The sequence below is a fragment of the Engystomops pustulosus genome, chromosome 2 (genome assembly GCF_040894005.1).
Source record: "Engystomops pustulosus chromosome 2, aEngPut4.maternal, whole genome shotgun sequence".
Taxonomy (NCBI): Eukaryota; Metazoa; Chordata; class Amphibia; order Anura; family Leptodactylidae; genus Engystomops; species Engystomops pustulosus.
This window is the reverse complement of record NC_092412.1, coordinates 165,183,592-165,207,364: the sequence shown is the minus strand read 5'-3', so window position 1 is coordinate 165,207,364 and position 23,773 is coordinate 165,183,592. Positions and strand designations below refer to the sequence as shown.

The following is a 23,773-nucleotide window of genomic DNA, read 5'->3' as shown; positions in this document are numbered from 1 at the left end:
TCATTTCTATGAGTCTGCTCACATGGTTTTTATTCTTCTCACATGTGGACCACAGACCTTCATTGAAATCAATGGATCTGCAAAAAAAAAAAACTGACAGCACACAATTCTCAAATGTAGCTAAGCAGAAAATAGATTAGAAACCCTTTTTTGTTTGCGGATGTGAAAAAAATGGATGTGAACAAAAATGATGCAAATACATTACGGATAAAACAAGTCTGCATTTTTTGCAGACACGTCCAGCTGAAGGAGCCTTCGCTTGCTAAAGGAGCAGAAGATGCATACTTAAAAGTTCTAGTGTGGTGGCTAGGTTTTCTGGTACAGATAGTTTGTTAGATAACATCACATATCACAAAATAGTGAATGAAATGCAAGACTGTTTGTTGTCACCTACCAAATCTAGCAGAAAAATACTTACTCCAGAAAAATCTAGTTTTTGCAAAAGCCTACATTGCATGAACAGAACAAATAAAATTATAAAGATATTAAAAGTAACAATTCTAGTTTTGTAGTCACATTACAAAATTATACTTTATATTTTAACATACTGCATTTAAGAATCCACAGGTTTGATGAGTTTTTAAAATTTTTTATACTCCAATAATAAACCTGAACTGTGCAATAAAGTAATAAATAGAGCACTGATTCATTAAGATGTGGACCACTTTGTTAGCCCATTTGTAAACACTAGTTTGGGTATTAAAGACCTGAGTGAAGTTGGCCTCCCGCCTTGTTCATATCGAACAAAATGCTATGTGCTAGTTTGTGCAGTAGAATTTTTCATTTGCGTCGCTATCGCTTTTAACATATTAATAAAAGTTTCCAGAGGTCAACCAGCCCCCAACCAAATTACCCAAATCAAACAAAAGTGGTGCCAATCAATTGCGCTACGTTTCTGCTGCTTTTGTTTTAAAGATATTAACATAATTGTAAAGGTCAAAAGGGCAGCCCCCCCCCACATTAACCGAATCAAACAAAACTGGTGTCAAACGTTTGTCCAGCAAAATTTTTTGTTTGTTCCTCTATCGTTTTTAAGATATAAATAAAAATTTTCAGAGGTCAGCATAGGTCAATCAGCCCCCAGACATAACCAAAATCAAACAAAACTGGTGCCAATCAATTGTGCTATGTTTGTGCTGCCTTTGTTTTGAAGATATTAACGAAATTGTAAAGGTCAAAAGGTCCCCTCCCCAATTAACCGAAACAAAACTGGTATCACAAACGTTTGTGCAGCAAAAAATTTCAATTGTGCTGCTATCATTTATAAGGTATGTTTAGGTATTTGGATATGTTAAAGTATTTTGAATGAACTGGTAAAAAAAAAGAAAAAAACTAGTGGCACTTCTCTGGTTTATTACCACCGGGTGCTAGCAAACACATTGTACTTTGGAAGGAAAGAACTCTACTGGGCTCTGGAAAAAATGGTCAATGCAGTATGTTAAAAATTATAGCTACAATTATTTCTAGCACAAATGTTGCACAAATGTTTGACACCAGTTTGTTTGATCCGGTTAGTGTGTGTGTGTGTGTGTGTGAGTGTGTGTGTGGCCAACTTCACTAAGGTGCATTAAAGTCCAACTGTAAAAGTATAAAAACTTTTGCCTAACTCTGCACTAAGAAAAAATAAACAATTCTATAATTTACTCTAGTTAGTAGGGGCGATAGATATATGTACGAGGCTGCATCTAAGGCTAGAAAGAAACCAGCAGCATGATACAGGTACAGTCATGGCCATAAGTTTTGAGAATGATACAAATGTTAATTTTTACAAAATCTACTGCATCAGATTTGATAATGGTCATTTGCATATACTCCAGAATGTTATAAAGAGCGATCAGCTTAACAGCAATTAATTGGAAAGTCAATATTTGCCTAGAAAATGAACTTTTTCCCCCAAAATACATTTCAACTTCATTGCAGGCCTTCCTTAAAAGGTGCAACTAACATCGTTTCAGTGATTGCTCCATTAACACAGGTGTGGGTGAGGACAGGGCTGGAGGTCAATCTGTCTTGATTAAGTAAGAATCACACCACTGGACACTTTAAAAGGAGGCTGGTGCTTGGCATCATTGTTTCTCTTCTGTTAACCATGGTTATCTCTAAAGAAACATGTGCAGTCATCATTGCACTGCACAAAACTTGCCTAACAGGGAAGAGTATCGCAACTAGAAAGATTGCACCTCAGTTAACAATCTATCGCATCATCAAGGAATTCAAGGAGTGGTTCCATTGTTGGCAAAAAGCTTCCAGGACGCCCAAGAAGGACCAGCGAGCGCAAGGGCCGTCTCTTAAAAGTGTTTCAGCTTCGGGATAGGGCTACCAGCAGAGCAGAGCTTGCTCAGGAATGGCAGCAGGCAGGTGTGAGTGCATCTGCACGCACGGTGAGGCGGAGACTCTTGGTGCAAGGCCTGGTGGGAAGGTAGCAAAGAAGCCACTTTTCTCAGGGACAGACTGATTTTCTGCAAAAGGTACAGGGAGTAGACTGCTGAGGACTGGGGTAAAGTAATTTTCTCTGATGAATCCCCTTTGCGATTGTTTGGAACATCTGGAAAAAAGCTTGTTCGGAGAAGACAAGGTGAGCGATACCACCAGTCTTATCTCATGCCAACTGTAAAGCATCCTGCAACCATTCATGTGTGGGGTTGCTTCTCAGCTAAGGGAATCGGCTCTCTCACAGTCTTGCCTAAAAACACATCCATGAATAAATAAAGGTACCATAATGTCCTCCAAGAGCAACGTCTCTCAAACGACCAAGAGCAGTTTGGTGATCAACAATGCCTTTTCTAGCATGAGCAAAGGTGATAACTAAATGGCTCAGGTAACAAAACAGAGATTTTGGGTCCAGGACCTGGAAACTCCCTAGATCTTAATCCCATTGAGAAACAACAAATTGTGACAAAATGCAAGCATTGATTGTGCAAGAATGAACTGCTTTCAGTCAGGATTAGTTCCAGAAGTTGATTGAGAGCATGCCAGGGAGAATTGCAGAGGTTCTGAAGAAGAAGGGTCAACAATGCAAATATTTACTTGCTGCAGTAACTTATTTTAACTGTCAATAAAAACTTTTGTTAATCATAATATGATTGCGCTTGTATTTCTGTATGTGATAAAAACATCTGACAGACACACATAAAAACCAGAGGGCAACAAATTATGTGAAAATATAATATTTGCGTCATTCTCAAAACTTATGGCCATGACTGTATGGTTATGTTGTCAACGGCTCTCTCCAACTGTGCCAAAACAATTTTTTGTCAGTAACTTTACAGTTACGCTTTAAAGGGGTATTCCCATCACATCCCATCACAATGTTACTGTTTATATACTTTCTGTATCAATTCCTCATGGTTTTCTAGAACTCTGCTTGCTTTCATTCCATAGAAAGCTTCTATGTTTACTTCCAGTGGACAGAAATCTGACCATGGTCACACAGGTGCATAGCTCGTTATAACCCACAACTAATTACTTTCTGTGATATGACGAGCCGTGCACCTGTGTGACCATGGTTAGATTTCTGTCCACTGGAAGTAAACATGGAAGCTTTCTATAAAATGAAAGCAAGCTGAGATCTGGAAAAACTGTGAGGAATTGATACAGAAAGAATATTGGAAAATTATATAACTTTTCATCATACAAACATTAACATTAATTTGCTGAAATGGGAATACCCCTTTAAGTTACACGGTGAACAATCATAACTATTAATAAAAAAAAAAAAAACACTACCCAGATTTATTATGGCTTCTCTGTCAGTTTTCTGACACCCAGCCCACCACATTTACCCTACAGGCAGTCCCCGGGTTATGTACAAGATAGGTTCTGTAGGTTTGTTCTTAAGTTGAATTTTTATGTCAGTCGGAACTGTATATTTTAATATTGTAACCCCAGAGGCCTGTTTGTAACTAGCAGTCGTCTGTAAGTTGGTTGTTCTTAAGTAGGATACTGCCTGTAGTCTACACTGGAGTTCTGGAGCCTCTAAGTAGATGCCAGCAGGTGGCATTTTAAGACTGGCGTTCTAGTCTTAATATATTCCCCCCACTGAGTCAAAAAAGGATTTGCAGATATTTGCAGGTATAAAACAAAATTGATACAGTAGCCAATGTTGTTGTGTTGGTAACGATACCTAGATCCCTTCAGAAATATTCTCTTCTATAAAAAGACTGCATTGTACTAGATTAGAGATTATATAAATGTGTATTTTATAATTCACATAGAAATTTATTGTGTGAGGTGAAAAAAAAATCCCTTCTGCCCTCATAAGAACAGCAATCCTTAACAGACACAATTAATCCCATACAAAACTTTTTTTTTTATAAGACAAAGGAAATTTCAAATCTTTTTGCAGATACTGGATTACTATACTTGTGTTAATGAGAGACGACTGGGGCATGTGCAGCATAGATTCCATGTAGCCAACTTTCCCCAGCTAAGAAAATTTAAAAAGAGATGTATATATTCAAATCACTCAGACCCACAATCAAATAGGCACTTTATAGTATAGATGGACTTCCATCATCTTCACAGCGGTTAACACCTTTGGAATAGTTTTGTTTTTCAAGATTCCATTTCATCAGCGTCGAGTTGCGGTGGTACAAAGCATTGTACTTCTTCATAGGTTAAACCTGTACAAAGAAGCAAGAATACAATAAATGACCAAAAATCATCTATAGTCACTTAGTTTCATAATGGAAGATTGGATAAGAATCTTTCACAGATGTAGATTAAAGTGCCTAATTTGGCTATTTACTTCGTACTGGTAAGTTCGGTAAGAGTTATTTACTTTGCATACACTGACAGATGCATACATGTTCTTGGGGGTCTGCCCTAAAAGCCTCTACTGATTAAAAATATAAGTGAATATGAATGTTGAGTGCAATTTTATATTCTGGGAATAGTTTCTAAAGGTTGTCTGAGTTTCAAAATTTCTATGTGGCCTACATAACCTGTACTTGCCTTCCAGCTCCCTCCCGGTGTCCTGTGCTGCAGTTTCTCCGTTCCGTACCCGTTTGTTTACAGGTGCACGCAAGATGCATTGAGTTCAGCTTTCGGCACGATACAGCACTGGGAATAGGGACGAGAGGGATTGGCCGGCTGGAAGTTTAACTCAAACAGGGGTAAGGACCGGAAAGACTGCATCATGGGACACAGCAAGGGACCGCGGAGGTAAGTAAAGGTTTATTTTTTTAAAGAAAAAAAGTGCTATTGTTCACCCATGTTAGTGCATATCGTCGGTCCATGGTGACATTACCATTCCTTTGTTTAGTTGTTGTCTTGTTACTAGGTTACATTGATACCAATTCACATGATCGGACTTCCGATCGCTTGAACTCTGTTACCTTTTGATACTCCATCCAACTACACACCTGATCCAACACCGCGGGTTGCTTTTCCCTTTTTAAACTCACTCACTAGAATACTACCTTAAGGTATCACTAAGGACTAATACAAGGCGTTAACACATGCATTTTTTAAGTGATGTTTTCTTGTATACTTTTTACTCATCTATGGATTAAATAAACTTTTTACCTATTGCCAGTGCGGATCAATTGGATTCTTTTTCTCTCTATTTTTTTTTAAAGCAGCCTTAACCTGGCCACGGTTTTAAAAAGTTTTTAAAAAAGTCTCAGGCAACCTCTTTAATTACATGACCTGTTTTTTTTGCGTTTTATGTACATTTATAATGTTACCCTAAAAGTTAATTCTTGTGTCCCTACACGGTACATATTACCCAGTGACAGCCCAAAAACATCAGCAGCAGTGTGTCAACCTCTTGAAGACTTACAGAAAATGTTTGACCTCAAAGGATATATAACAAAGTATTGAGATGAATTTTTTTTATTGACTAAATACTTATTTTCCACCAAAATTTGCCTAAAAAATATTTAAAAATGTTCTTTTCTGGATTTGTTTTCACATTTTGTTTCTCATAGTTGAGGTCTACCTATGATGGTCTACCATCAATTACGTCAATTACAAGGGGTTTAAAAGGGGTTTCCCCCCAAAATTCTCTTATCTCAATGGTTATGATGTTTACACAATAAAGATCATTTTAACCCCTTACTTTACAATGTAACTCCGTTGTTTTGTAAAATTCCAGGGTGTGGACGGGGACTCTCTAAGCAGACACATTATGATCCATTTAGTTCTATGGGGCGACAATGTGGTTAGATTATCAGGGTACAGGTGTATATCCACTGGATATTCATCTGGCTTCTGACATTGTACTAACACACTGACTCATAGAAAAAGAAATTACATAAAGGCTGAGATTCGAACCTGGGACCCTCTGCACTGCAGACAGGAGCCTTAACCAACTGAGCTATAAGCCCAGTGATACAGAGCTGAGGATTTCTGTTAACTAAGAAGTGTTATCTGCCAGTGTTACATTGTGACACAGACTAATGCACTGATATATAGAGAGGGATCTTCTCGGGGGTTATTATTGTAATTATTGAGACTATTATTATAATAAATTTTATTTTTATTATTATGGAGATGATTATTAATAATAGTAAAAATAATAATAATCATCTCAATAATAATATTAATAGTCTCAATAATATTAATAGTCTCAATAATAATAATAGTCTCAATAATAATAATAGTCTCAATAATTACAATAATCTCTGAGAAGATCCCTCCCTATATACCAAAGCATTAAATCTGTGTCACAGTGTAACAGTAGTCATAGTTCTTAGTTACCAAAATTCTACACCTTGATAATCACAGAGGTTATAGCTCAGTTGGTTGGGGCACTGTGACATTATTGTACATGGACACTGCAGGTTCTGGGTTCAAATCCCAATGAGGATAATTTTTTTTTTTTTTTTTAATTGAGATGATTTTTATTATTATAATATGGCTAAAATTTGGGGCGTGGCCAGGGAGTGATTGGGGGTGTGGCTTAGGGGGATCGCTACGCGTGCCGCCATTTTGTCCCTCTTTCCCTTTCACAAATGTTGGGAGGTATGGGCGTGGCTACAGGCACAGTGCAGAAAGACAGAATCTCAGCAGCACAGAGTCAGACAGGAATCCAAGATGGGGGCCACTCGACCCTAAGTTAGAAGTAACAGGGTCGTTGGGCAACTGAAATTTAGAACACCAGGACTGATAGAGACAGGTTGGATTTATATCTGTGAAATGCTGACTTTTTGTTAACCCCTTAAGGACGCAGCCATTTTACAGCTTAAGGCTCAGTCCCATTTTTTAGATTCTGACCTGCGTCTCTTTATATGGTTATAACTTTTGAACACTGTTACTTATCAAAGCGATTCTGAGATTGTTTTTTCCCCACATGTTGTACTTCATTTTAGTGGTAAATTTTGGCTGATAAGTTTTGCGTTTATTTAAAAAAAAAGAAAAAAAATGATGAATTTTTAGAAAAATTTGCCATTTTCGAAATTCAAAATCACCGCGTTTTCAGGCAGATCGATTTACCACCTAAATAACTTGCAGAATAACATTTCCCATTTGTCTACTTTACATTTTCATAATTTTTGAAATGTTTGGATAATTTATTTTGACGTCACGCGGCCTACAAATCGAATAGCGATTTTCCGTATTTTCAGAATTGACTATTTTGGGGATAAATACTGTTTGAAATCAAATTTTAGATATTTAGCAACAAAAAACCCCTATATAACCAACCCATTTTCAAATCTGCACCCCTCAAACTATCAGAAACAGCATTTACAAAGATTGTTAACCCCTTGAGATCTTCATAGTAATTGAATCAAAATGGCGGTGAAATTTAGAATGGTCAAATTTTGTCGGTTATACGTTCATTTAGCCCTAAAATTTACACATTTCCAAAAGATAAAAAGAGAAAACTCACCATAAAATTTGTTCTACAATTTCTCCTGAGTGCAGCGACCCCCCAAATGTGGACATTACTTGTGTTATGGGGGCACAGCGAGGCGCAGAAGGGAAGGAGCACCCTGCAGCTGCCAGGATTTTAGTTTCCTCTTTGGTCCCTTTTGAAGGCTATAAAATTTTCGCTTTTCCGTTATTTGGGTCATGTGACGGCATTTTTTTTGCGGGATGAGATGCTTTTTCCAGTGTTACCATTTTGGGGTTGGTATCACCTATTGTTGAAAATTTAGGAACTTTTTTTGAGGTCATGAGTAGAAAAGCATCAATTCTGTACTGGATTTTTTACTTTTTTTTTTTTTCGTGTTCACCGTATAGCCTAATAATCATGTTATCTTTATTCTATGGGTCGATACGATTACGGGGATACCAGACATGAATATTTTTTCTTATGTTTTACTAAATTTGCCAAATAAAACCCTAATGTGGGGAAAAATCTATCATTTTTGCATCGCCGTCTTCCAAGTGGCATAACATTGTTACGTTTTTGGCTACAAAGATGGTTGATGGCTTGTTTTTTGTGGGACATGTTGTTCTTTGCAACAGTATTATTCTGGAGTACATATGTTTTGTTGATCACTTTTTATTGCATTTTTAGTGGGATATAATAGGTAAAAATCATAATTTTTGGCGGGTTTTTAACGTTTTTTTTTTACGGCGTTCATCATATGGGTTCAATAGTTATTTAGTTTTATTCTATGGATTGTTACAGACGCGATGATACTATATATGTGGGGTTTGTGTTATGATTTAGACTTTTTTGAGCGTTATATGTCTCTTTATATGTTTTGGGGCTTATGGGCATTTTTAGTGATTTATAAAGTAATTTTTTTTGAAAAACATTTTTTTTTACATTTTTTTACATGATCCACCATGGGATATGAACAAGCAATCATCTGATTGCTTGTTCTTGATCATACTCTGCAATACTAATGTATTGCAGGGTATTATCAGTGCCAGCCTATGCAGATGCATAGGCTGACACTTTGCCTTTAAGATGACGTCACAGACGCCATCTTAAAGGTAAACCCTCCAGGCTTCTCTGGGGTCCCGATCGGACCCCAGAGGAGCCAAAACAGCGATCGCCCCCCCCGAAAACGGTGCGGGGGGGCCGATCGTGGGGTAAAGACCCCCAGAAGGCATGTTAAATGCCGCGGTCGCGTTGACCGCGGCATTTAACGGGTTAAACACCCGCGATCGGAGCCCACTTCGACCCTGGGTGTTAGCCGGGGATGTCAGCGGTAAATTACCGCTGAAATCCCGCGGCTAACGATGCCGGTTCGGCTGCTGTGGAGCGCTGAACCGGCATCGTCTCTGCGCCGTAGCTGTACTGCGCTGAGCGCTAATCGTCGGAAGCTGCGCAGTACAGCTACGGCGCGGAGCGCTAAGGGGTTGATAACAGTGAATTAGAGAATGTGTTATTTTGCTATCCTGAGTACATAAGAAACTTGTCTTTGTGGGAATACCCCTTAACGTGGGGGAAATTGTAAAATTGGTGACTAACTAAATAGTTTTTTTCCCCATGTAAAAGATAGATTTGTCCGTGTGATAACTGTATTTTCAAAACGATGTGCTGTCATAGGAACAAGGATTATAAATACAACTTCATTGCATCCTGGGACTAAAGAAAAGCATCCAGAGAGCTCCTCCAGAGATCACAGTAGTCTGTAACTAGGAGTCGTCTGCGGGCGTTGTGGGGAATTGCTCTGGTAGATGCTTTGTAGCAGTGCAGGAAGCAGTGACACACGCAGAGATAAAGTCCAAAATCAAGGGTTTATTCACACTTCTTAGTCAAAATACAAATTCAGCCTTGGCTTAGGCTGGTGCCACACGTGACGCTTTGTCTGCGTTTGCAAACGCAAACAAAGCCGCACCCACCGGGGCGGGCCGCGGCCGATTGCATCGGCGTTTCTATGGAAACGCCTGCGATTGGGAACGAGCCACTGGTGTTTTGCATTAAGTTAACCGGAAAACATCGGCGGCTCGTTCCCGATAGCAGGCGTTTCCATAGAAACGCCGTTGCGATCAGGCCACGGCTCACCCCGGTGGGTGTGGCTTTGTCTGCGTTTGCAAACAGTCCAGCCTTCAGCTCTCCAGGTAGTGCCTCACCTACTGCTTCTGGCCTGAAGTCTAAATCAGGCTCTAATGAGGTCTGTGACCTGCACCTGTAGGCTATACCCAGGACCGAACCCCTTAACAGAAAATAACTTAACACTTAAAAAATGTATTATAAATTGACCAAATGGCCATACAATTTTTAAAATGGTAGCATTGAAAACATCAACATATGACACCACAAGCTTCTCCATCCGCGGAGGTATGAAAAAGTTATTAGTGCCAGAAGATGACAAAATTAATTTTTTTGCACAGGAGGTTTTTGCAAATGTATGAAAACATTACAAAACCTATATAAATTTAGTATCCCCGTGATCGTTCTGACCCAAAGAATACAGGAGATATGTCATTTTGGGCACACAGTGAAAGTTGCAAAAAACAAGCCCACGCGGAAATGGGAAAAATGTGTTTTTGTCAATTTCACTGCATTTGGAGGGCATGGAATAATACATACCCTCTCTATGAAGTGCAATTTTACACAGAAAACAAGCCCGCACACAGCTCTTTACCTTGTCCAAGTAGCCTGATGTTCATGTAACTACAGTTGCACATATCATTCAGAAATTTAATATCTATGGGAATGTATCCGACCTCCCTGGACTGGGCCAAAGGAGGAAAACTGATGACAAATAATACAAATAGTAACAAGATGTCGTCCATCTTGCCCCAATGACTGTGCATACAGACACATTAATCGGTATAACGTGCGTTTTACTTGTATGCCACGCTGCAATAGTATGCTGCATGTCAAAAAGGAGTTCACATACTGTCCTCTTTGATAAAATAACAGGATTGTGTTTATAGGTGCAACAAAGATATCCACTGTTTAAGTTACAGTTGGTGAAACCGACCCCACTTTTGAGGTACGTCACGAAATGTAACTACACTAGAGAGCCTTAATTTTAGCACGTATACCCCGGGATACAATAGCCATGATGAAGAATGCATTTATTCACCAATTTCACTGCATTTGGAATTCTTTTCATGCTTCCCAGTACACGGCATGGAATACTAAATACCCTCACTATGAAGTGCAATTTGTTACGCAGAAAACAAGCCCTCACACAGCTCTTTACATGGAAAAATAAAAGTTATAGATTTTTGAAGGTAGGGAGTGAAAAATAAAAACGCAAAAAAGGCCTCTGCATAAAGTGTTCCCTATATTTTTTTTAATATATTTATCTCTATATATCTATATCTATATATATCTATATATATCTATATCTATATACCGTATATACTCGAGTATAAGCCGGGGTACCTAGTTTTACCACCAAAAATGGGAAAAACCTATTGACTCAAGTATAAGCCGAGGGTGGAAAATGCATTGGTCACAGCCTCCCAGTATATAGCTGCCCCCTTCTGTAGCTAGCCAACCTGCCAGCCCCCTTCTGCAGCTAGCCAGCATGCCAGCCCCCTTCTGCCGCTAGCCAGCCTGCCAGCCCCCTTCTGCAGCTAGCCAGCCTGCCAGCACCCTTCTGCCGCTAGCCAGCCTGCCAGCCCCCTTCTGCCGCTAGCCAGCCTGCCAGCACCCTTTTGCCGGTAAAAAAATAATAAACTTATTACTCACCATTCCAACGGCCCGGACAGCTCCTCTTCATCTTCATGCCGCAGGTCCGCGGCAGCTCCGTGGCCGCGCCTCTTCTGTCTTCATGCCGGCTCGGGGCCGCGATAGCTCCGTGCCACGGCCCCGAGCCGGCATGAAGACAGAAGAGGCGCGGCCACGGAGCTGCCGCGGACCTGCGGCATGAAGATGAAGAGGAGCTGTCCGGGCCGTCGGAATAGTGAGTAATAAGTTTATTATTTTGTAAACCCGAGTATAAGCCGAGTGTTGAATTTTTAGCACAAAAGTTGTGCTAAAAAACTCGGCTTATACTCGAGTATATACGGTATATCTATATATATATCTATATATATATCTACATATATATATATATATATATCTCTATATCTACATATATATATATATATATATATATATATATATATATATATATATATATCTATATATATATAGCTATAGAGATCTATATATATCTATATCCGATCACACCGGTCAGTCCCAGTAATATGAGTGACGGCGGTGTCGGCATCTGGTTTCCTAGACAACGGAGCAGCAGCTCTTCCGGACATGCGCACTATGTCGTGCCATGCACGGAGGGTATCGGCGCGCTAGCAGGCTTATTGTTTATTCACCGCAGCGCGTGGAATTGATGGTGAGAACCCGTAACTATTTGTCAGTATTTCGGATTGTGATTAATCTACTTTTTAACACTGTACTTGGCACTTTAAACAGCACAATATATATGATAATGTATTTTAATTCTATGAATTGTATCATAGCATATGCACTTTTACAATGTACGAAGTCTTATGTTTATGGAATAAAGAACACCCGTTTTTCACTAAATACCCTGGAGTGCTGCCCATTTTCGACTACAAATTTTTGGAGGACCTGAAGCCTGGTTCTGAGAGCCTGTACCCACCACCATTTTCCTTTGGATGTGCTGTTTGGACTTTCCCTACATTTATATTTATATATATCTATCTATACACACACATACATGCATTTTGGTGGCACACCGCTTTCCTGAAACATGCTCCCTTCCATTCAGCTGCTAGGATGCATACCGTATTTACTCGTGTATAAGCAGACCCGAGTATAAGCTGAGACCCCTAATTTTAACACAAAAAAATGTTAAAACCTATTCACTCAAGTATAAGCCGAGGGTGGGAAGTGCATTAGTCATAGCCTCTGCAGTATATAGCCAGCAAGCCGCCTGTAGTATAAAGCCTGCCAGCCCCCTGTAGCATATAGCCTGCAAGCCCCCTGTAGTATAGAGCCAGCCCACCCACCCTGTAAGTATATAGCCTGCCAGCCCCCTTTAGTATATAGCATGCAAGGCCCTTGTAGTATATAGCATGCAAGGCCCTTGTAGTATATAGCATGCAAGGCCCTTGTAGTATATAGCCTGCCAGCCCCCCGGAGTATATAGCCAGCCCCCTGTAGTATATAGCCAGCCCCCTGTAGTATAAAGCCAGCCCCCTGTAGTATAAAGCCAGCCCCCTGTAGTATAAAGCCAGCCCCCTGTAGTATATAGCACGCCCCCTGTAGTATATAGCCAGCCCCCTGTAGTATATAGCGAGCCAGCCCCCTGTAGTATATAGCGAGCCAGCCCCCTGTAGTATATCGTATGCCAGTCCCCTAGTATATAGCTGGCAGCCCCTGCCCCTAATATAATGGTGGTAAGAAAAAAAACAAAGTGTATGGCAGGTTCTGTTCTATACAGCAATGCTCTGGCATAGGCATGGTGTCCCCGCGCTGTCCGTTGCAGGCACCATGACGTAATCCGGTCGCCGACATCATAGTGTGTGGCAATGTCAGGACAATCGCTGCGACGAACGGGGCGGGGACACGGAGCCGATGCATCGCTATACAGAACAGAACCTGCCGGGGGTGTCGGAAGGTGAGTACACTGTTTGGGTTTCTTTTACTAACCAGCCGAGAAGAGGTTTTTCAGTACATTTTTATACTCGAGTATATACGGTAAATGAAATTCCATTCAGAATTTTGATAACTGAACTCTTTTATTCACTATTTTAAAAACACAAGCTTAACAGGTTCTGGGCGAAGAATAAAACAAGTCATCCTAGTGTCCATCAGCACAATTTGTGACTGAGCTACTGCATAAAAAGCGGCTAAAATATGTATTGAAAATGTCATTAATTTTAGTAAACAAATCTAAGTAAACAAAATTTTACTCTAATTTTCAATAAAACATTTTGGAGATTAACCCCTTAGCGCTCCACGCCGTAGCTGTATTGCACTGCACCAAGTCTTGCAATTAGCGCTCAGCGAAATACCGCTACTGCGCGGACACTATGCCGGTTCAGCTCTGCACAGGATACGAACCGGCATCGGGGGTCGCGGGATGTCAGTGATAATCTACCGCTGACATCCCTGGCTAACACCCGCGATCAGAGTGGGTTCTGATCGCGAGTGTTTAACCCGTTAAATGCCATGGCCAGTGCGACCGCGGCATTAAACATGCCTTCCGGGGGTCTTTCCACCACGATCGGCTCCCCTGCGCCATAAGCAGGGGTGACGATTAGAGATGAGCGAGCACTAAAATGCTCGGGTACTCGTTATTCGAGACGAACTTTTCCCGATGCTCGAGTGCTCGTCTCGAATAACGAGCCCCATTGAAGTCAATGGGAGACCCGAGCATTTTTCAAGGGGACCAAGGATCTGCACAGGGAAGCTTGGCCAAGCACCTGGGAACCTCAGAAAAGGATGGAAACACCACGGAAATGGACAGGAAACAGTAGGGGCAGCATGCATGGATGCCTCTGAGGCTGCTTAATCGCACCATTATGCCAAAAGTATGGGCAACAGCATGGCAATGACAGAGTGACCGAATGAGGCTAGATAGCATCTAAAACATCCAATAATTGACCCTGACACTATAGAGGACTATGCAGAGGCAGCGGCAGGCTAGAGAGTGTCTTGGCAACATACCCCAGATGGACTCAGGCTTAAAACCAATGGGTGGCAGAGAGGAACCAAAGGAGGTGAGCAAGAAGCGCTCAAATAATATCGGTAAATGCCAGTATATTTTGTGGATTACACAGCAGGGTGGCGACAAAGTTAACAAGTTTGATGAGGAAGCCATGAAAACAACCCAAAATTCTGCCTGACACAGCTCGTTTGATAAGGGGACCATGTATGGAGGCAGTGAACTAGTAGTAGATTAAAGGTGCTGCAGTTAAAACTATGTTAGTTGGATCTTGGGATGGAGCTGGCGCTCCGCTGCCAGGAGAGCTTTCGCCAATCCAAGCCCCTGTCTCTAGGCTACTCCCCAAACAGCACTTCTAAGAACCTTTTGTATAATATCAAGTGTAGTAGCGTTCTTATAAGTTTGGGTTCTGGCGGGTGAGGGGAATGTAAACAGATGCGCAAGAAGCGCTGAAATAATATTGGTAAATGATAAAAGTTTGCCAGTATATTTTGTGGATTACACAGCAGGGTGGCGACAAAGTTAACATGGAAGCCATGAAAACAATCCAAAATTCTGCCTGACACAGCTCGTTTGATAAGGGGACCATGTATGGAGGCAGCTATATGGACGACTTTTGGAGGCAGCTATGGCGATGACGTGTGGAGGTAGCAATGGAGACAATTTAATTTGGATAGTGCCTGTATGTGGCAGTCCAAAAAAGTTTTCAAACCAGAGGAGCAGGTAGCTGGTCCTCCAGAAAAAGTACATAGATTGAGTGCCTGTATGTGGCACTCCCAAAAATTGTTTAAAACAGAGGACAGGGTAGTTGGCCCTCCAGAAAAATTAAATACATAGAGTACTATAGCCAGAGCCAGTTGGCCCTGGCAAAAAAATAGCCAGTTTCCTCTGCTTTAGTGTACAAAGAGGAGGAGAAGGAGGACAATGAGGAGGAGGAGTGCATACATTATTCAGGTTCAGCTTCTTTCACCTGGTGGAGAATGGAAATGCGGAGAAATCCAGGCTTTATTCATCTTGATAAGCGTCAGCCTGTCAGCGCTGTCAGTCGACAGGCGTGTGCGCTTATCGGTGATGATGCCACCAGCTGCACTGAAAACCCGCTCGGACAACACGCTAGCGGCAGGGCAGGCAAGAACCTCCAAGGTGTACAGCGCCAGTTCGTGCCACATGTCCAGCTTTGAAACCCAGTAGTTGTAGGGAGCTGTGTGATCATTTAGGACGATGGTATGGTCAGCTACGTACTCCCTCACCATCTTTCTGTAAAGATCAGCCCTACTCTGCCGAGACTGGGGACAGGTGACAGTGTCTTGCTGGGGTGACATAAAACTGGCAAAGGCCTTGTAAAGCGTACCCCTGCCAGTGCTGGACAAGCTGCCTGGTCGCCTACTCTCCCTCGCTACTTGTCCCGCAGAAGTACGCCCTCTGCCGCTAGCGCTGTCAGAAGGGAAATACTGTTTCAGCTTGTGCACCAGGGCCTGCTGGTATTCATGCATTCTCACACTCCTTTCCTCTCCAGGGATGAGAGTGGAAAGATTTTGCTTGTACCGTGGGTCCAGGAGAGTGAATACCCAGTAATCGGTGCTGGAATAAATTCTTTGAACGCAAGGGTCACGGGATAGGCAGCTTAGCATGAAATCTGCCATATGCGCCAGAGTCCCAACGCGCAAAAATTCACTCCCCTCACTGGCCTGACTGTCCATTTCCTCCTCCTCCAACTCCTCTTCTTCTGCCCATACACGCTGAACAGTGAAGGACTGAACAATGGTCCCCTCTTCTGTCTCGCCAACATTCTCCTCCTCTTCCTCCTCATCCTCCTCCACCTCCTCCGATATGCGCTGAGAAACAGACCTAAGGGTGCTTTGGCTATCAACAAGGGAATCTTCTTCCTCCGTCTCTTGTGACGAGCGCAAAGCTTCCGACTTCATGCTGACCAGAGAGTTTTTCAACAGGCCAAGCAGCGGGATGGTGAGGCTGATGATGGCGGCATCACCACTGACCATCTGTGTTGACTCCTCAAAGTTACTCAGCACCTGACAGATATCAGACATCCACGTCCACTCCTCATTGTAGACTTGAGGAAGCTGACTGACCTGACTACCAGTTCTGGTGGAAGTTGACATCTGGCAGTCTACAATCGCTCTGCGCTGCTGGTAAACTCTGGATAACATGGTTAGTGTTGAATTCCACCTCGTGGGCACGTCGCACAACAGTCGGTGAGCGGGCAGTTGGAGGCGGCGCAGCGCTGCCCTGAGAGTGGCAGCATCTGTGCTGGACTTCCTGAAATGCGCACAGATGCGGTGCACCTTCGTGAGCAAATCAGACAGATTGGGGTATGTCTTGAGGAAACGCTGAACTATGAGATTTAACACATGGGCCAGGCATGGCACATGTGTCAGTCTGCCGAGTTGCAGAGCTGCCACCAGGTTACGGCCATTGTCACACACAACCATGCCTGGCTTCAGGTTCAGCGGTGCCAGCCACAGATCACTCTGCGCCGTGATGCCCTGTATTAACTCTTGGGCGGTGTGCCTTTTATCGCCTAGGCTCAGCAGTTTGAGCACCGCCTGCTGTCGCTTAGCGATGGCACTGCTGCTGTGCCTAGAGCTACCGACTGATGGCGCCATGCCCACGGATGGTAATTCAGATGAGGAGGTGGAAGAGGGGTGGGAGGAGGAGGAGGCATAGTAGGCCTTTGAGACCTGGACCGAGGTAGGCCCTGCAATCCTCGGCGTCGGCAGTATATGACCAGCCCCAGGGTCAGACTCGGTCCCAGCCTCCACCAAGTTAACCCAATGTGCCGTCAGCGATATATAGTGGCCCTGCCCGGCAGCACTCGTCCACGTGTCCGTGGTCAGGTGGACCTTGTCAGAAACGGCGTTGGTCAGGGCACGGAGGATGTTCTCTGACACGTGCTTGTGCAGGGCTGGGACGGCACATCGGGAAAAGTAGTGGCGGCTGGGGACCGAATACCGAGGGGCAGCCGCCGCCATGAGGTTTCGAAAGGCCTCGGTCTCTACCAGCCTATAAGGCAGCATCTCCAGGCTAAGCAACTTGGAGATGTGGACGTTGAGGGCTTTGCGCTCCAGCGTCTGGGGTATGGAGAGCTGAACGCTGGTGGATGCTGTGGAGGATCGTGGAGGCGAAGATGGGGTTTTCGCACGGGAGGTGTTTGGGCCGGGGTCCTGGGCAGGGGGCTGACTAGCAGATGACACAGGGGAAGGAGCAGTGGTGTGCCCGGCCGGAGGTGAACGGGCTTGGTGCCATTGAGTGGGGTGTTTAGCATTCAGATGCCTGCGCATACTGGTGGTAGTTAAGCTAGTAGTGGTGGAACCCCTGCTGATCCTGGTTTGGCAAAGGTTGCACACCACAGTCCGTCGGTCATCCGGTGTTTCTTTAACGAACCTCCAGACTTCAGAAAGTCTAGCCCTCGCCACGGGATCTTGACTACGGGCAACATTTGGCGCTGATGCACCAGCTCTGGCCCTACCACTGCCTCTTCCAACCTGTTCTGCTATAGGACTCGCCTCCGTCTCAGAAGCACTGTGTTCACCCGGCCTATCAACCCAGCTTGGGTCTGTCACCTCATCATCCTCCGATCCCTCAGTCTGCTCCCCCCTCGGACTTCCTGCCCTGACAACAACTTCACCACTGTCTGACAACCGTGTCTCCTCATCGTCCGACAACTCTTTACACACTTCTTCCACTACGTGAATAATGTCATCATCACCCACAGACTGCGACTGGTGGAAAACCTGGGCATCTGAAAATAGCTCAGCAGCAGCAGGACAAGTGGTTTGTGACTGTGGGAAGGGTCCAGAAAACAGTTCCTCAGAGTATGCCGGTTCAAATGCCAAATTTTGGTGGGAGGGGGCAGACTGGGGGGAAGGAGGCTGAGGTGGAGGAGTGCCGATTTCGGTGACATGGGTGGACTGCGTGGAAGACTGACTGGTGGACAAATGGCTAGAAGCATTGTCCGCAATCCACAACATCACCTCTTCGCACTGTTCTGGCCTCAACAGTGCTCTACCACGAGTCCCAGTAACTTGAGACATGATGAACCTAGGGAGTGTACCTCTGCGGCGTTCCCCTGCTCCCCCATCAGCAGGTGGTGTCTCACCCCGCCCAGGACCACGGCCTCTGACCCCTGCAGTAGTTGGACGCCCACGTCCACGCCCTCATCCTCTACCCCTAGCCCTCGGGTTAAACATTTTCCAAATTAAAGTGTAAACTAGAAAAAAAAAAAAATTTTGTGTTTATTTTTTTAATTTTTTTATTTTTTTTAACAAAACGATGCTATCCTATTGCTATGGCTAGTTTCTAACCTACACTGACAGCACACAACTGGATTTTGTGCTTTGCAAGATGAGTTTGAGCTATAAAATGAAATCAAGGTAAAAAAAAAAAAAAATCAGCAGAGTCTGCCTAATTCTACTCAAACCCCTAATAAATTGTCCCACTTCGGTGTTTGAGGTGGATATGCGTGTCACTAAGAGCTAAACACAACGGTCGCAGGTCTCCCAGCAAATTCCTCACAGTATGGTACTAGCTGCACTACTAATGCCAGCAAGCCCAGCCACAAGCAAACCAAAAAAAGGAAAATATAACGCTATTGTAGGCCTAAGTAAGCCGTTGGGGTTCTCCTATGGCTATTTTGTAGCCTACAATGAGAGCACACTGCTTTGCAAGAGGAGTTTGAGCTATAAAATGAAATACAGCTAAAAAAAAAATAAATCAGCAGACTCTGCCTAATTCTACTCAAACCCCTAATAAATTGTCCCACTTCGGTGTTTGAAGTGGATATGTGTGTCACTAAGAGCTAAACACAACGGTAGCAAGTCCCCCTGCAAATTCCTCACAATATGGTACTAGCTGCACTACTAGTGCCAGCAAGCCCAGCCACAAGCAAATTAAAAAAAAAAAAGTATAACGTTATTGTAGCCCTAAGAAGGGCTGTTGGGTTCTTGTAGAATCACTCCTGCCTAACACTATTCTAATAGAACACCCTAACGCTTTCCCTGACCAGCAGCAGCTCTCTCCCTAGCGGCATCCAGACACAGAATGATCCGGGCAGTGCAGGCAGGGGCTAGTCTATTCCAGGGTCACCTGATCTGGCCAGCCAACCACTGCTATCGACGTGTAAGGGTACCACGTCATGCTGGGTGGAGTGCAGAGTCTCTTGGCTTGTGATTGGCTCTGTTTCTGGCCGCCAAAAAGCAAAACGGCGGGAGATGCCATTTTCTCGAGCGGGCAAAGTATTCGTCCGAGCAACGAGCAGTTTCGAGTACGCTAATGCTCGAACGAGCATCAAGCTCGGACGAGTATGTTCGCTCATCTCTAGTGACGATCATTGCTATAGCATCTCTGGGGTCCGATGGTGTCTGTGACCTCATCTTAAAGGCACAGTGTCAGCCTATGCATGTGCATAGGCTGACACTGCTAATACCCTGCAATACATCAGTATTACAGAGTATTATCATGAACAAGCAATCAGATGAAGTAAAAAAAGAAAAAAAGAAAACAAGTTTTTCAATAAAAAATAAGTTTATAAATCAGTAAAAATGCCCATAAGCCCTAAATCATATAAAGAGACATATAACGCAAAAAAAAGTCTAAATCATAACACAAACCCCACATTTATAGTATTACTGCGTCCATAAAAACCCGTAGAATAAAATTAAATAATTATTGAACCCACCGTAAAAAAGCCTTTAAAAACTCGCCAAAAATATGATTTTTACCTATTGAATCCCACAAAAAATGCAATAAAAAGTGATCAACAAAACCTATGTACTCCTATGTACTCCAGAATTGTACTGGATTTGATTGTACTGTAATTGAACAAGCCATCAACTAGCTCCGTAGCGAAAAACTTAACAATGGTATGCCACTTGGAAGACGGCGATGCAAAAATTTTCCCCCACATTAGCTTTTTATTTGGCAAATTTAGTAAAACATAAGAAAAAATATTCAAGTTTGGTATCCCCATAATCGTATCGACCCATAGAATAAAGATAACAAGATTATTAGGCTATATGGCGAACACAGAGAAAAAAAAAAAAAAATTTCAACAATAGGGGATACCAACCCCAAAACGGTAACACTGGAAAAAGCATCTCGTCCCGCAAAAATTTTATAGCCTACAAAAAGGGGCCAATGAGGAAACTAAAATCCTTGCAGCTGCAGGTCCCTCCTTCCCTTCTGCACCTCGCCGTGCACCCATAAAAGTAACGGAAAAATTTCTAAAAGTTGTATGGTGGGTTTTCTCTTTTTAACTTTTGGAAATGTGTCAATTTTAGGGCTAAATGAACGTATAACCATCACAATTTGACCATTCTAAATTTCTCCTTCACAGTAGGTCAAGGTACAGGAAAGCAAGTAATTACAAAACATCTTTCGTGACTTTACATACAATGAAGGTCGAGTTCTGTGAGTGTTACAGCATAACAAAGTATTGTTAAAAACCATTGTCTTTTATGTCCATGTGATCTAATTGGAAGAAAATAAAGTCCACATTCGCGCCTGACTCACTTGTCTGTCTGTTTTACATATATAACAAAACTCGTTCAACCGGTCTATGGACCTCAAAAAAGTACCACAGCACTCATGCTGAACCCAAAACATAACAGATTTGAGTTAGAGAAGTGAAAGAGAAATAAGAGGGCGAGATGGGGTGGGGTAACATAGGAGGGGGATCCTGGTCGTGAGTCTCGTCCAGAGAGATATTGTTGTGCTCAGAGTTTTATGGTTCTATAGCAGCCTTCCGTACTCAGGAGACTGTTTAAACTGAATCCAGGGTTGCCACATTTTGTAGAATTTTTCATGGGTTCCATGAACAGAGGAGGTAAGGTCCTCCATGTGCATCAAGTCATTGACCTTTGTGACCCACAATGTCATTGTCGGCAGGGCAGTTTGTTTCCACAGCAAAGGGATACAGGATCTCGCAGCGATGACCAGGAAACGCAACAGAGATCTCTTATAGCCTTGTGTGGACATATCGCAATGATGGAAGAGGAGCAGGGAAGGTTCCAAATTAAATGAGTCTCCACACAATGTGGAGATAACTCTCCACAGCTCTTGCCAAAATGGCGTGAGTACATTGCAGGACCAGAAGATGTGCAAAAAGGAACCCTGTTCCTCTCCGCATCTCCAGCACATGTCCGAGACTTGCGGGAAAATGGCATGAAGTCTGGTTGGGACCCTGTACCATCTTGCTAACAATTTGTAGCTTTCTTTCTGATAGCGTGAACAGATTGTTGCACTGTGGCAAAGTTAAAAAATTCTCTCTTTTTGTTCAGGGGTCAGAGATATATGTAGGTCTTCTTCCCACTGGTTGAGTTAAGTGGGGCCCGGATCATTTGGAATTGACAGCAAACATGAGTATGTTAGGGATAAGGTATGTCGCAAGCCATTTGTGTCACCGCATAAGCATTCGAAAGTGGTTTTCTCTTTGTTGAATTGCTGACAATGGGACAATGAGGGCAAATAATGCTGCGGCTGAACGACCCTCCACACCCCAAGAGGACAGGGGTCAGTCATCCCTGACATCTCCTGACTCGTCATCCAATTTGAGTCTTTGATGAAATGTTCCGCCCTAAACTTACCTGCTCCCCTCCACTTCTTGAAAATCTGGTGTTCACAACCCAGAGGAAAATCCGGGTTGCCAAGAATAAGAGTGAGAGGAAATTCCAATGGGATGAGTCTGTTTCAAACAATTTGGGATTGGCATATAGCCAAGGTGGGGCCTACTGTTGGGTGTTTCTTTAAGGGTGCCATTTTGGGGGTTTCCAACCAAGGCAGGATCTGTAATGGTATTTGAGTGAAAGATTGCTCAAGGTGAACCCATGGCTTCTCTTTCTGGTTGCAACACCAGTCCAAGACTCTGGCCATGTGTGTTGCAATATAGTAAGTCTTGATATCGGGAAGACCTATCCCTCCAGATCTTTTAGGCCTGGACAGAGAGTTTCGGCTAATTCTAGCCGGTTTCCCCGCCCATACGATGCTGTGTTGTATGGCATTCAATGATCGGAAAAAGGCTGCAGGTATGCGAGTGGGGATTGCTTGGAATAGGTATAGTAAACGGGGTTTTGGCTCAGTTTTGGCTTGTGATTTCAAGTGGCTAGTGAACTTAAGTGAGTTGAAAAAAGCGGAGTTTTGTGTGTGTTAAGAGTGAATCTGTTGTTTGGGTGATTGTGGACTGAGTATATAGGTAATAGCACTTTTCTTAGTGTCATAATTTAAATAGATTTTTTTTTTCCTTTCTTTGCCTGGTCTGCTAATTGGGAGGAGGGATTAGTGTTCACACCTGATAAGTTAAGGTCTAGCAACTCACTTTTGAGCTCGCTCAGTTTTGGCTTGTGATTTCAAGTGGCTAGTGAACTTAAGTGAGTTGAAAAAAGCGGAGTTTTGTGTGTGTTAAGAGTGAATCTGTTGTTTGGGTGATTGTGGACTGAGTATATAGGTAATAGCACTTTTCTTAGTGTCACAATTTAAATAGATTTTTTTTTTCCTTTCTTTGCCTGGTCTGCTAATTGGGAGGAGGGATTAGTGTTCACACCTGATAAGTTAAGGTCTAGCAACTCACTTTTGAGCTCGCTCAGTTTTGGCTTGTGATTTCAAGTGGCTAGTGAACTTAAGTGAGTTGAAAAAAGCGGAGTTTGAAAAAGAGAAGTCCACAGAACTGTAAGTAACCTACATTTTATATCTCTTGATTTATATACTTATCACTGCTTTGTTACTAGGATATGGCTAGCAAGATTGGTGGTATGCTCCAGTGCACACTCTGCCGCATGTATACACTGCTGGAGCAAGAGTTCGAGGGTGAATACCGCTGTGACAGATGTGCCCATATTTTTCTACTGGAAGCTCGTGTTAGAGATCTGGAGGAAGATATTGCACGGCTGCGAGCAATTGACAATCTTGAGAGGAGTATGCTGCTCACTGAGCAAGCAATAAGCGGGGTAGAAGTGGAGGGTGGAGAGGAAAGCCAGCAGGGCCAGGTGGGTAGCTGGGTTACTGTAACTAGAGGGGGCAGGAAGGGGTCAAAGAAAAGGAAGGCCAACTCTGACTCTGAACATCCAAGCAAAATTGCAAAATTGTGCAATGATGTAAGGACGTCAGTGTCAGAAATGGCAGCCCTAGCGGATCCTGCTCTCCCTCACAGCCGGGGGAGCAGACCAGCTAGTAGTAGGGTGGATGGGAGTGCAGGTAAGCCAAGGCAGCTAGTGGTTGTAGGGGACTCTATAATCAGGAAGACGGATAGAATAATTTGTCGC

The 23,773-nt window shown here is 43.1% G+C and overlaps 1 protein-coding gene across 4 annotated transcripts in view; it reads right to left on the bottom strand.

The window, feature by feature from the left end:
• Positions 1–4,175: 4,175 nt before the first annotated feature.
• Positions 4,176–23,773, bottom strand: part of LOC140118847 (mitogen-activated protein kinase 14) — a 337,108-nt gene continuing 317,510 nt past the window's right edge. For all 4 annotated transcript variants that reach the window (XM_072137220.1, XM_072137218.1, XM_072137219.1 and 1 more), the window contains one exon: positions 4,176–4,622. In XM_072137220.1, the coding sequence (XP_071993321.1) occupies positions 4,555–4,622 (68 nt within the window). In that variant the 3' untranslated portion in view covers positions 4,176–4,554. The remainder of the gene's footprint in view (positions 4,623–23,773) is intronic.